This window comes from Excalfactoria chinensis, chromosome 1 (genome assembly GCF_039878825.1).
Source record: "Excalfactoria chinensis isolate bCotChi1 chromosome 1, bCotChi1.hap2, whole genome shotgun sequence".
Classification (NCBI taxonomy): Eukaryota; Metazoa; Chordata; class Aves; order Galliformes; family Phasianidae; genus Excalfactoria; species Excalfactoria chinensis.
Window position 1 is genome coordinate 943,342 of NC_092825.1, and position 13,893 is coordinate 957,234.

At 49.2% G+C, this 13,893-nt stretch overlaps 2 protein-coding genes across 3 annotated transcripts in view; both read right to left on the minus strand.

Annotated features, from left to right (window-relative positions):
• Positions 1-1,109: 1,109 nt before the first annotated feature.
• LOC140257853 (calmodulin, striated muscle) lies at positions 1,110-1,559 on the minus strand. The gene has a single exon (XM_072347515.1). The coding sequence runs from the start codon at positions 1,557-1,559 to the stop codon at positions 1,110-1,112; it is 450 nt and encodes a 149-aa protein (XP_072203616.1).
• Positions 1,560-4,382: 2,823 nt separating this feature from the next.
• NET1 (neuroepithelial cell transforming 1) overlaps positions 4,383-13,893 on the minus strand; it is a 50,461-nt gene continuing 40,950 nt past the window's right edge. For both annotated transcript variants that reach the window (XM_072347500.1, XM_072347491.1), the window contains 9 exons: positions 11,421-11,528; positions 10,470-10,637; positions 9,622-9,684; positions 9,119-9,215; positions 8,928-9,004; positions 8,149-8,406; positions 7,731-7,901; positions 6,444-6,630; positions 4,383-6,101 (listed from right to left, as the gene is read on the minus strand). In XM_072347500.1, coding sequence (XP_072203601.1) covers positions 5,698-6,101; positions 6,444-6,630; positions 7,731-7,901; positions 8,149-8,406; positions 8,928-9,004; positions 9,119-9,215; positions 9,622-9,684; positions 10,470-10,637; positions 11,421-11,528 — 1,533 coding nt within the window. In that variant the 3' untranslated portion in view covers positions 4,383-5,697. The remainder of the gene's footprint in view (positions 6,102-6,443; positions 6,631-7,730; positions 7,902-8,148; positions 8,407-8,927; positions 9,005-9,118; positions 9,216-9,621; positions 9,685-10,469; positions 10,638-11,420; positions 11,529-13,893) is intronic.

A 13,893-nucleotide genomic window follows, 5' to 3' on the forward strand; every position in this document is an offset into this window, starting at 1 on the left:
AGCGTCTCATTCATAAATAATCACATTTTCAGGAAGGTCTAATTTTAGGCACTCGGATACCACAGCCTGGTGTGACCCCTTGGCTTATCTTAAAGGCGTTGGGTTGGTTTCTTTTCCTTTTGGGTTGATTTTGCTTCTTTTCATGTTTTCTGTTTCTTGCATGTATGTGTGATTAAGAAGGGAGCGCGTGGTGAAAGCAGCACCCATATTAGTGCTGTTGGCTTGGGGTGGAGTGAGCGTGGGTGTGCTCAGTGCTTACATAGCCCTCCCAGCATGCAGGTTCCTGTTGGCTTTTCCCAACGCTGGGAAAACATTTGGGGTTGCCAAAATGTTGAGATCCTTATATTTGGTCGTACAACCCCAGAACTGCTGTTTCCCACTCGGGAATGGTTTTGTTATGGGCCATAACCCAGGAACTGAGCGCTCAACAGCCCCGGGGGGTGTTTTAACATCTTTTAGGATAAAAAAAAATGGGGAGAAAAAGGATGGGGGTGATTCTCTTCCCATCCCCAGCCCTGTCACCCTATGGGGGCAGTGTCTTTTTTGACCACCCTTAGAAGTGAAGCAGAAGGAAGCACTGTTAGACGTGGAGGGGAGGGGCATTTTTATTGGACTCAGCACATTTCTCATGGATGAGCAATGACCACCGTCACCTCCATGAACACAAGAGGTACATCTCGAGGGTGGAAGCAGGATGGTTCCCCTGTCCCTCCCTCCCCCAGTGTCTGTCATCATCCCAAGCTGTCATGACCCAAACCCTGTCCTGCAACACAGACGTAGGTCGGCGATGCTCCAGTTGGGATAAAAGGTGATTTTTCAGCCCAGGATGGTAGAGAGAAGGCGGTAGGGGTTGGAGGGGCTGGGGACAGCCATGGTCTCTGTTTTCCCTATGAAAAAAAAAAAAATAAAATGAAGGAAAAGGTTTTAAAAAGCACCTTAAACACCCAATTCTCCAACCACCACCGTCAGCAGCAATGCAGGAAGTGGTCAGGGGGTGGGGAATGAAGCACTGGAGGTGCCATTGCATTGGGTAGGACGGACCCCTTGGCCCAGGGGTTTGAAAGCACGTGGGGTCGGGCACGAGTTACCTGTTGGGCTGGGAATGAAGCTCACTTCTCCGTCATCATCCTCACAAACTCCTCGTAGTTGACCTGCCCGTCATTGTTGCAATCAGCCTCCTTGATCATCTCGTCCACCTCCTCGTCCGTCAGCTTCTCCCCCAGGTTGGTCATGACGTGCCGCAGCTCCGCCGCGCTGATGTAACCATTGCCATCCTTATCAAAGACCCGGAAAGCTTCACGGATCTCCTCCTCGCTGTCCGAGTCCCTCATCTTCCTCGCCATCAACGAGAGGAACTCGGGAAAATCAATGGTGCCGCTGCCGTCCGCGTCCACCTCTCCCACCATGTCCTGCAGCTCCGCCTCGGTTGGGTTCTGCCCCAACGAGCGCATGACGGTGCCCAGCTCCTTTGTGGTGATGCAGCCATCGCCGTCCCGATCAAAAAGGGAAAAAGCCTCTTTGAATTCAGCTATCTGCTCCTCCGACAGCCGCTCGGCCATGGCGTCCCACGCTCTCCCCGCTCGCACACGGCTTTGTTCCAGCACGCAGCGCTGGCGGGGAGGTGTGGACGGAGCCTCCTCCTTCCTGTTCTCCTGCTCCTAGAGGAGGAGGAGGAGCTGGGGCATGCAGGTTTCCTGCTCCGTGCTCCTGCAGGTCCAGGCAGAGCCCAGATGTGATGTGCTCCTTGTGCTCCTTGCTGATGGGAACCTGAGTCAGACACGACACCTTGTCTGGGCTCCCCGAGCACGGCCTCATGGCCCCAGGGAGCTGACGTGGCCGTACATCAGGTGGGTTTTGTCATGAGGCTCACGCCCCGGTTAGTCAGGGGTTAATCTTGGGCTGAGGGAGGGTTAATATCCGTGTCAAGTTGCTTCATTCTGTGCTGGTCTTTTACATCAGGGTGCTGAGAAACACATGATGATGTGCTTCTTTGCCCACCTGTCCGTGTTCATCTGTGCATCCAGTCTACTAACCAACCATCCACACATTCACTCATACGTCCACCCAGTTGCCCATCCAAACATCCATCCATCCATCCATCCATCCATCCATCCATCCATCCATCCATCCATCCATCCATCCATCCATCCATCCATCCATCCATCCATCCATCCATCCGTCCATCCCCCTCTTCTTCCTATGTCTCCATAACGGCCAGGTGACCTTCACCAGCTGGACTAAGGCACCAGATGGGACCAGATGACCAAACTTCACAGCAGAATACAACCTGACTTTCTTGTCTACAAAAAAACACCACCACTTTTCCCCCCTTTTTTACCCCAATGAGGACGTAAAGCTGTGAGATTTGGATGAGATGTCAAGAAACAGAAGCAAACTACGGGAGAGGATGGGAATTGCGTTCTCCAGGTGGGACAGAGTTTGGGAGGAGAGGGCCTAAGAAAAAACCTCATCAGGAAAAAAACCTCTTGGCATGTTCAGGCACTGCTGGGAGGAATGGGCTGAGCCGTGCTGGAAACCTGTCTGGCGAGAGGCACGGTGCGTTTCGGGCTGGGAGCTCCTCTTGTGCAATGAGCTGCTCCCTGATTTTCCATCTGACTGCTTTCTCTTGTCTGTTCTGCTCCGGGATGAATCAAAACTGTTGTGAAAGAGCACCTGTGAGGATGGGAAGAAGAAGGGGGAGCTCAGTGAGAAGCAAACACCATCAGACAGTCTCCCCGTCACCATTGCCCGTTGCCTTCCCATTGACTGCAGCCACTGGGAGAAGGTCAGCCCTTGATGTTGACCGCGCTTAACTGCGCCCTCATTAGTTCGACGGGGTAATTAACCTCGTCAAACTGCCTTCTGGCCCATAAAACTCTGTGGTTTATGGCCGGGTCCTATTTATTGCATTTGGGAGGACAGGAAAACAGCTCTGGTTTCCCTGGGTTGCGTCCAACCGGGGCTCGAGGGGTCGATGCTTTGATGGAGGAAGGAGACGAGGCCGGTGGGTGCGGGTGGCTCAAGTTAAAGCCTCGTGAAGCATTTTCTCCTCCCAACGTCTGTCTGATCCATGAAACAGCAAACAACAACAACAAAAAAACCAGCCCCAAAATGAGTGGGTTAAAAACAGCCAGACGGATTACACTGAGCCGGCGTGGTTTGTAGCGCAAGCACAGATGTGTGCGGCAACGTCTGGGTTTGCATTTGCAGACGAGGCGGAGGGAAGGGGAGGCTGAAGGGTTCTGTGGAAAGAAGAGAAAGTTGGAGGTGGGGAGTGAAAACTGCTCTGGCAAAGAACCTCCATGGGGCCCCTGCATGAGCCTGGGCGCAATGGGGCCGGTCTCACCTGGGGGGGATGGAGAGAAACAAAGCCCAGGAGGGATTGCGTTGGGGTGCAAGGTGCAAAACAGGGTTTTGGGAAGGGTCTCTGGGGGTACAGTGTGGTTTGGGGATGCAGTGCTGCTCCAGGTCCCCCCCTCTGCCCTGGGGTGTATCCCACTGCTGCGTCCCCACGCCCCTTGGCAGCAAGGAAAGGAGTGGCTGGGAGCCCAGAGCAGCAAGGAATGCCCATGTTTAGTCTAATGCAGTCTGCACATCCAGCCTTGGGTTCATCGCCATCGGGGAGAGGAACGGCTGGGACGTGCTGGGGGGGAAATGAAGTCCTTGGCTGGTTGGCTGCGTGCCGCCTGCACGAAGACCAGCCCGATGTTCTGATGTGCAGGAGGCTCAGCGGGCTCACTGCAGGATTTCCTGTCCTTTGAGGACGAGCCACGCGCACCCACAGCTCATAATGCCTTCTTATTTTTTTTCTCCTGCAAAAAGAGCCTTTTCTTTTTTTACCCCCACATCGTTTTTGTTCCTAAAGGCAGAGAGGGCTGAGCCTCTTCCAGCTCAAAACTTACATTCAGTGGGCAAAAATGGTGCACAAACGCTGCCCTCTGGCACACAGCCCTGGGAGACCCAGGGGAGTTGGCGTGGAGCTGTGCCCATACGCTGCCATACACGGTCAGCCCCGCAGTGCTTGGATAGGGAGCAGTTATCACCGCTGTTTCCTCCTACCCTAGAACATATAGCAAGCTCTGCAGGCTCTGCAGTGAGTCACGGAGCTGTGCCCTGTTTTACAGCACCCACCCGTCGCACACGCAGGGCGGTGTCAGGCCGCGTGCGGGGTCATAAACCATTTGCTCATGATTTCAGGGAAAAAAGGGAGAGGGTTGTGACACAGCACAGCCTTCTTCTCAATTCGGGGCCTGGAATGTCTTGGAGAGACTGGGGACAGGAGAAGTGTCAGCTGTAAGCTTATCTCTTCTGTATGAGCTCAGCCTTATAGCCCCAGCAGCATTATCGCGTCCCACCCAGGCAGCGACTCAGACAAGCAGGAGGCCGTCAGGAATTTAATTGTACTTGGCACTTGAAACTGTACAAAGACATTCATTTACAGAGAACCGTGCGGGTTTGTGTCTGTGTGAACCCTCTTCCCATTTCCAACACGACCCAACAGGCGGGACTTCACCATTGAGTTCCCAGGTTGGTGTTGTGGTGGTTGGTGATGTGGGATCGCCTTCAGCCATGCCGCTAAAGGGACGACGTTTTGGCTTTGATCGGAGCTGTCACCGCTTCGTTTCCTCCAACACTTTGCAGCACAGGTTCCAAGCTGGCATCTCACGGGAATCTTTGGATCACTGTAGAACATGGCAGTGCCCGCCGTTACGCGGCTCTATACAGTCACCATCTCTTCTGCCCTTAACTCATCAGCTTCAGCTGCTTGCTTTCCTCTACGCTTTCTTTTCTCTACGCTCTCTACCACATGCAGTATCCTCTTGGTTGCCTCCAACCCTGCCTCCCACGGGCAGTGAGAGGCGTTTCATTTGACAACAGAACAACAAAGCTACTCTCGCTCCCTCTATTTCCCTCTATCTGCTCTTCTTCCCTCCCCAAACCCTTTTGCAACGTGACTAAAACCTTCCTACACCCCCGTACGACCCAGTTCTGTGAGTGACGTGAGAAGCAATTTGTACATCTCTGAACAGGAAGGATCGAGGACTCGAAAGGAAATGCCAAGTCCAACAAGAATACAAAAGTAAAAAAAAAAAAGAAAGAAAACCAAAGAAAAATGAAAAAAAACCCCAAAACCAGCCTGAAACAAAAAAAAAACTAATTAAAAATAAAAAAACCAATTAAATACGTGGCAGGTTACGTGAGTGACGATGAGGAATGTACAAATGGACACTCTAAAATGAACAATTCCAGTAGGTAAGTTGAGAACCTGTTGAACCTGGGGTCTGTTTTCCTGCAAGAAGCAGGAAGAAAATGGTTGTTTCAGCTTTGGAACGTGCTTGTAGCACTGATGTGACCTCAAGGAGGGACTGCGGCCAGGCTCTGGGTGATGGCACAAACCACAACCACCGGACGTGGAAATCTTTCCGAAACCAAGAAGGTGTTTGTCCAGACTCTGCTGTCAGGTGGTCAAAATGCTGCCTGACACTGTCAGAGCGGCTGCCTTTTATACAAAGAGAAAACAGACTCCAGTTCAACAGTGTTAACTGCATACCAGTAGCTGCCATTACAACATAAAGGAAAACAAACCAAAAGACGCTTCTGTTCAGTAGAGCAAATCCAATCGTGCTCACATGACAAGAAAAATGTACACGTTATTTATAAATAAACAGTCCTGCCAGGATGGCATCGGGCTCCTCCCTACACCAACGTTTCTTTCCTCTTGCTGCTGCTCAGCTGCTTCTCCCTCGTTTTCCTGTGCCCAGAGAGTGTTCTGTGTGTTTTCGTGCCCTTGGCTTCCTCCGAGTCCATGATGGAGCTGCACTCAGCTGTGCTCTCATCGAGCTCCATCTCAGTGATGCCCGACATGGCCGACTGCCTCCTCTGGGCTCTGATGTTGGGCACGGAGGGGTTGTTTTCCTCTGATTCCTCGCTGAGCTCTGGCAGCTCCTTCAGCTCTGTGGCAGCAGCGGCTCTCTGGAAGGGAGCAATGGCTGTTCGGATGCAGTTCACCCATTGCTGCTTGTGGAAGATATCGTTGGCCTGCAGTGTGTGGGATTGGCCTGGGGAGGGGTCTTGGAATCGAACTCGGAAGATATTTTTAGCTGAAGGTAAACATAGGAAAAAGCAGATCAGTTTTGAGCTCGCTATTCAGATTCCATTATTAGACGAGCGACCCAATCTGCCCTGTTTTACTTCAGGGAAAGCGTTCAACATCTCACCAACGTTCCTCCCCCCTTCCAAAACTCCCCAGCACTGATATGTTGAAGTCTTTTCTAATCTTAGCACCGACTGCGAGGCGCCATATAAAAGTTTACGGCTTCCAGATACAACACTGCAGAGCTCAACAGTGACAGCACCATGGTGAATCCCATAGGGATCCATGTCCGAACGTCCCCTCTTGTCCTCAAACAATCCCCACATGGACGGGTTGGGTTGCTTTATACCTTTATCTGAATTGCCAAACGCTCCTCGGAAGGAACCTCCCATTTTCACATCTCCATCCTGCAGGTCTTCCAGGAGCAGCTCCTGCACAGGGATGGGCTGCCTGTACACCTGGTAGGACTGACGCTCATTGCGAGTGACCGGCCGGGTCAGAACCAGGATGTCTTGGAAGAGGAAGACGTAGAGTTTCTGAAAGGGAAATCGTGTTTGAGTATGAGGAAAACACTGTGCTCTATCTGCCAAGTGATTACACACCCTCTGGAATTCAAGGCCACATTATCTCAGGTCTCACCCATGTTAACTTTCGGATGGTTTTCTGTTGCAGTCACGTAGGGCTCTGACAGTGATGGCATACACAGGACTAAAACCAACATAGACTTATTGTTTTATGACCCTGAAATTGGATTATGATGTGCAGATGGCAAGGGTAGAACATGTGGGTAGAAGCAATACATCTCCTGCCTATGTTAAATGCTTCATAGAATCACAGAATGGCCTGGGTTGGAAGGGACCTCAAGGATCATGAAGCTCCAACCCCCCCACTGCAGGCAGGGCTGCCAACCTCCACATTGAATAGCAGCCCAGGCTGCACAGAGCCCCATCCAACCTGGCCTTGAACACCCCCAGGGATGGATGGAGCATCCACAGCCTCTCTGGGCAGCTCTTCCAGCACCTCACTACTCTCTCTGTGAAGAACTTCACATCTCTTGTGGCGATGTAACGAGTGAATTAAACAAACCAATCAACCAGAAAAGAAAAAAAAAGAAAGAAAATAGAAAAAGATTTCATGTTTAAACTGAGGCTAAGTCAGAACAAAAGGCAGCAAACCCTCGAGTACAGCAGGTTCTTTCAGGGCTGCTGCAGTGGGAGATAAACTCTTGGCAGTTCATCTCTAAGCCAAACAGGCTTTTGCAGGAACGCTTTTGTTTGGAAGAACCGTGGCCAGTGTTCACAATGGGGAATGTCAGAGCACCTGAAAGTAAACAGCTGGCAGGAAATCCCTTCTGATGGAGTGCTGGGGCATGGAGCATACTTTCTACAGTCATTTTGTGCTAATTATTTTCCAGCTCCTGAAGGCCAATTGTCAAACTGTCAGCAGGAAACTTTCCCTTACACCCTGAAATGCACTCTGCCATCAGGTCCTTTTTCTTCTGCTTTTGAAAACGCAGCTAATTGCCTAAACTGAGGAGATAAGTGCCCCTGGTCATGTCATGACGGACAGTTTCAATTGTTTCTGAGGGAACGTTTTCAAAACTGATTATTAATTACCACGAACTGAAGGGACTTACATGCCCGTTTTTGTTCTTCAGCTCCCCATGGCACAGTAAAGCTTTGCTTCCTTCGATCCTCGGGTCCTTCTGCTTCTCATCCAGATACTCCAGTTTGTCAATGTAATACTGGCACTCTGACTCTCCTTTCTTTAAGTTGATGTCAGAGAGGACTCCTTGGATTATAGATATCTACAAAACAAAGCATTTAAAAATCATTAACTAAGGACTTACGCTCGAATATCTTCCATTTAAGCGCTACTAAAACAAATCCCCCATGATGGAATATATGTGGATTGGTTGCTCCTTTGCTTTCAGAAGGGGTTACAGCCACAGGTTTAAACCACTCCACGAAACTGCTGAAGCTTTGGGAAAGCTTTCTTTTCCTCTCCCAAATGGTTGTTATCAGAACCACAATCACACCATCACTGTTACTTACGGCTTCTTCCAGAATCTGAACATCAGGATGGTCTTTGGGAGTGTGTCTCAGGATCTCCTTTAATAACAGTGGGTATTTGACCAGCCGACTTCGAGGGATGTCCAAGAAGCTCCAGAGGTCCAACTTGCGGCTGAAAGGAGACTCGAGGCAGCGCTGCAGGAAGTCTTGAACCCTCCGGTCCTGTTTCTTCTGATCCAGGAGTGCTTTGGCTGCCAGCTGATTGCTGCAGTAACCTTTGTAGGCATGGAGTCGTGGTAACTGCAGGAGAACACAACCATGTTCAGGAGTCAATTCTGCACAGCAAAAGCAAATCACACAAACACATCCAACCCAGGGAGTTCTACTTCCTATGCTGCCTCCCAGGCCTTCCATACTTGGAAAGCAGTAGTAGTAGTAAAAAAGCTAACAGAGCACCCTGTATGTGTAGCTACTCTTTTGTGAGGAGAACAGGGCATCCTCTGCATGCATCGCCTTTGAAGTGCAGATGTTTACCACTGTTAGCACTCATGAAATCACATCAGTTGCAAACAGCCCAGAAGACAGAGATAGTTCCAACGTAAATCATTAAGTAATCGTAGTCACACTACTGCAAGTCTCCCAGATGAAACAGTGGCCCGTTAAGAGCTGACAGAGTCCCATTGTTTTCAGCACAGTCAGGATTTCCTTTACAGTCTTTCACTCCAGGCCACAAAAGCCTGCAAGCTTTCCAGCTTCTAGCTTTAAATGTTCCTTAACCTCACAATCATTTTCAGCCTGGTGTCTGAGAGTTTCGTACTCACCCACTTTACAAGGATGGGCCCGATCTGCTCCACTGTTCCGTCTGGTTTTGTTGCTTCTCCTAAACTTGCCAACAAATCTGGAATTGAAACACAAAAACAGAAGTTGCCACAACGCCCCGGTTAAATGTTCTGATGTGAGAAAGCAGAGAGAGTAACTCTTAGTTGATACGTCACGTTGGCTTAGCTCTTACCTTCATGCAGAGGAATATAAGAATCCAAGTCCCCAAATATGTGGGTGAGTTCCTCCTCAGACATGATAGAGAGTTTCAGCATAGGATCGTGATAAGCCTGTCAAAGAAAAGTCAACATTAAAATACACCTGGATCTTGGAAAGCCCCGAAGATGACAATATTAATACTGAGAGGTGTAGGGGGTGCAGGACAGATCTGAAGTGGAGCAGTGACTTGGAACAGTGCAAGATGCAATTCTATGTAGAGGTAACAAGTGAAATGGGCTTTCTCGCCTCAACAAGAGGAGTTCCCCTACTTGTAGTTAGGACTGCAAAGCTCCATCTGATTTTGGATGAGCTCGTTGCAATCAAACCAACATTGTTAGCACTGCTCACTTCAGCTTTCCAGGATAGTTTTCAAAAGGTGGATGCTGGGCCTGACAAAGGTGACGTGTAATGTTTGCATGCGTAATTAAACTTCTTTATTTACAGCATGATTACTGACTGAAGGGAAAACTCACTCACCTTCCTGGCAAGCTTTAGGTCTTCAATCAGGTCCTGTTCCCCTCTGGACATCTCATATATTGCCTGTGAGGAGAGGGATAAAGCATTGAGAGCCAGTTTTAATCCCAGTTTTCCTGTGAAAGAGCCTTTCAGTTCACATCATGTACATCTTGTCTTGAACAGGCAGCTTTGCCATCTGAATCACTGTATGCCACCTGGGTACGACAACCTTGAGTCAATCTGCCTGCTTTCCCAGCTCGGAGAAAACTGCATTCTTTACAACTGTGTGAAAGCTCTGCCACTCACACACGAGCCAAATTAAATATTAGCACCTTTTAAATCACTGCTTCTACACAAACCAGTACGAAAAAAGAACAAAACCCAGAAAAACCACAGAGGTCAAATCCCAGGCGTCTTTAAGTCAGCTTCTGTGTGTTGTCCTTAGAAGATTTGTCTAAGAACTACAGGAAAAAGGCAAGCCAAGGCCTTGCTATTTGGCTCGCAACCAATTGTCAAGAGCTTTAAGAGAAAGACAGCTGGCTGCACAACGATCCGACTTCGGGTCTGCTGCAGAGCAACCAGAGTGGCTGGAGCTCGAATTTCAGCAATGCTGAGCACCCCAGTGGAAAGCGTTTGGCATCTCCGAAGGGTCAAAGAGGGGAGTGTAACTCCCCCAGTGACTCACGAGGGAGAAGCTTGCACCTTTTCCCATGCCTAAGGCCGCAATAAATCTAGCAGTTCAGTAATGAAGGTGGGGAGGAAGACATAACCACACAGAGATGCTCGTTTCTCCTTTTCCCATCCAGGAAATGGACCCAATCGAGGTTTCAGCTGCCTTCTCCAGCCCTGCTGTTTAACGGGCAGCTTACCTCCTGGCGTTTGATTTCTTTGGTGCTCAGAGATTCTTTCATGTTGACATCTAACATCTCCGACCAAAGGACGCTGTTTCTTCTTTTAGGAGGGGTAGGAGCAGCGGATCTGCTACATGACTTCTGGGCACAGCTGGGAGATTTGCTGTCACTTCGAAGGGCAAATGACTACAGGGATGGAAGAAAAAAAAAAACAGAACAAAATACAGTTTGGAGCCAACATTTCAGGAGTGCGAAAGTGTTATTCCACGCCCCTCCTAATCTTTCATCCTCCTCTGTTGTGCAGGGCAGGAAAACACACCCAGACACTTTTCCCTCAGATAAAGGAACGCTTTAATCAAGCTGCTGAGAAGGCCCCAAGAGCCCTGAGGTTGGCAGCCTTTTTTCCCTCTGCCTCCCTCTGCACTGATCCAGCAGCGCTCAGGAGGAAGGTGGGCTGCTAAAGCTTGGGTCTGTTTCCAAGGTATGAGGAAGTAAAGGAATTGGAATCATAATTCTGCTTTTAATGGGGCTAATCAGGAGCCACTTGAACTTTACTCTCCTGATCTGCCATGGTTGTTACAACACAGCCTGAGAAGCGATCTTATCTGAACGCATGGGGTGTGCAGCTCCTTAGACAACACTTCTCCAGCCTTATCACTGAGCGGTGGGGTCACTTCACTTCTAGGCACACGCTCCAAGTACTGCAAGAGTTCATCAACACCTTCTCCCTACGTGAATCAGGCTTTATTTTTCTTGCCTCCCTAAACCTTCTATCACCTGGTATCTAGCAAGCAAACTCTGAACTCCTGAACTCTTCTTGGTCCCCCCAGGCAAGCTTTATGTCCTTGCATTAAGCAGACAGGAGATTTTCCCAAACAATGCCTTGAAATCCCAGTGCCTGTTTCACTCCCACACAGCCAGCATGGCCCCGTGTCTACACACAGAGAGCCAGGAAGCTCTGCTTTTTACCTGTATTGTTTGCCCAAAGCGCCGAACTGCACCATTTCTTACAGGAGAGATCAAGTTGGCCAAGGATGTGACCCGTGCTAAAGGCCGAACCCGTTTATTGCTTGGCTCCTGTAAATAAAGCAGAGAACAAATTGTACTGGCTGTGACTCCCACTTCATTTCTCAAGCTGTCCCGGGCAGGTTTAGAAAGCATCAACACACTTAAAGAGTGGGAAACACTGCAAAGAAAACGTTCTGAAGGAGCCATTCATCTTCAATTGAAAGCAGTGGCTGTAAATATTTGTCTGAACTTTAGGGTTACAATTGGAGTGCAAGGATCTTGCCCAGTGTGAGGGAGACAAGATAACGCACACGTCAGAACTGAAAATAAGGCTCAAACTGGGACGGTTGCAGTACAGAAATAGACTGGAGTGCTCTCCTTTACAGGGCAAGAGACTCATCTAAAGACGGAGCTGCGATCCGCTCCTCCCTTTTATCCCGCTTTCCTTTGTAGGACCAATGAGTTTTTTTTTCCATTTTTAATTCTTATTTTGGAGAGAAAAGGAGCAGTCAGAGCCCAGCGCAGCCTCAAAGCTCCGCTAACAAATGGCAAACGACAAACATGCTGAACATTCCTGCAGGGGATACGCACGTACGAAGCAGATGAAGTTTAAAACCTTTGCTTTCCCAAAGCTCCCCTCCTCTTTCTGCTCTTCTCCTCCCTCCCCCCCCCCAACCGACTCATTGTAGTTTTCCTTCTGTGTTGTTTCGATTGGAAGAACAGAGCTTCTGCTTTTCTATGCCACTAATCTGTACTGCGAGCCCAGTATGTTAAATGCTGTCCCAATGCTGCCCCAATGCTGCCAAGAAAGAGGAAAATGCCCCTGAGAAACCTACTGGTGCTTAAGCTGACTTGTTAAAAGCAGGCTGGTAACCCGACGTGTCTTGGATCAAACCCACTGTGTTGTAAGAGCTGTAAAGGAAAGGTGTGCAACTCCAAGAGGAACTCGGGAGTTTGAGGCTGGGAGAAAGGCTGCATAAGGTGCTGTTCAACAGCTGGCAAATGGTTGGATGTGACTCATCAGGACAATAAGGCTTCTCAGTATGAAGGTAGGATGAGTTGATGGAAGCTTCTGTTTTTGAACTGATCTCAGCTGAAGTTTTACCAAAGCTTTATTTAGGTGTTTTTTTTTTTTTGTCCTTTTTTTTTTGTGGGTTAATTGTGAAAATAGGGAGCCCTTAACCTTGAATAGCAACGGAAGTGACAAATGCTAGAAACTGGAAAGGGGAATAGAAACACACAGAGCTGGATTCCAGTTACGAGGCTGAGGAAGCATAAAGGCTACGTATGTCAGATCTGCTTTCAGTAACGTGACCCCAAGGCTGCCCTGCCTGCCTGCCTACAGGCAGCGTGAAGCAACAGAGGAGCTTAACTCGCACTGAATTAAGCCTTCAAAGTTGCAGGGGAGAACATGAAAAGAAACTATTTATGACTGATGCAGAGCAGAAAGACCTCTCTGGCAAAGCACAAAGGCTGTCTGAGGCTGTGCTTGAAATGGTTGGGTAATCTCAGAGCTATGAAATGGGAATAAGCTACGATAGAGCAACATGGAGCCCGGACCCCAACCCATCAGCTGGGTATAGGTACGGTGTTGAGGTCACTTCTCTCCTTCCAACCTGAAGATACCACATTCAAGAAGGGGTCAGCTGGGAAAAGGGTTACCCAGATGGCTGGGAAGTCAAGTTGGGCTCAATAGAGAAGGAAACTTGAATGAATGACAGACATTTCTGACCGGAGCTAAAGGATAGGTAATTTAGTTCTATAAAAGCACGTAACTGTGTGCTGCAATAAAGGGATATAAGCCAAGAGAAACTGCAGGAACGTAAGCAGACAATATACAGACACAAACCATCCGCAGCTCTGCCAAGGCCAGAGATATAAATAGCACAGCAAAGAAAAATGTGACACTGAAAATTAACTTTGGGATGCTTATGGGCTGTTTCACAGCTCGCTGTTGGAGGGTCAGCTGGGCATCCTTTCCAGCTATGAGATACAAGGACACACTATCTGGCCACAGGGCATGTGGGAATGCCTTCCCAGCACATCTGTGCCAGGCTGAGGGACACATGCATACACAGCTTTGCAGGAGGCATTCCTGCCTCTGCTTTGGGACGGGCAGCACAAAGGAGCTCCCTGTTCCTATGGGATTAGAAAGCAGCAGTTGATACGTAGCGAGCCATGCAAAGACAGGCGTGCAGTGAACAAGAGCAGCGCTGCTCGCACGGAGGCATTCTGCATGGACTGGTGAGACCAGAGTATTGCTTTACATAGGATGCAACCTCCCCTGGGGTGTTTGGCCAACAGAAAAACTTCTCTATGCTATAAATTCAGTTTAGCAAAAGGCCATTTCCTATCTTAAAGAAAACGGGATCGCGCTTTGTGATGTCTCAGACTCGAATGGCTCGACTGCCAAGAAACGGCATCTGTTTCTTCT

Excerpts from the sequence above, each read along its gene's own strand:
- LOC140257853 (XM_072347515.1), bottom strand. The coding sequence starts at position 1,559 with ATGGCCGAGCGGCTGTCGGAGGAGCAGATAGCTGAATTCAAAGAGGCT.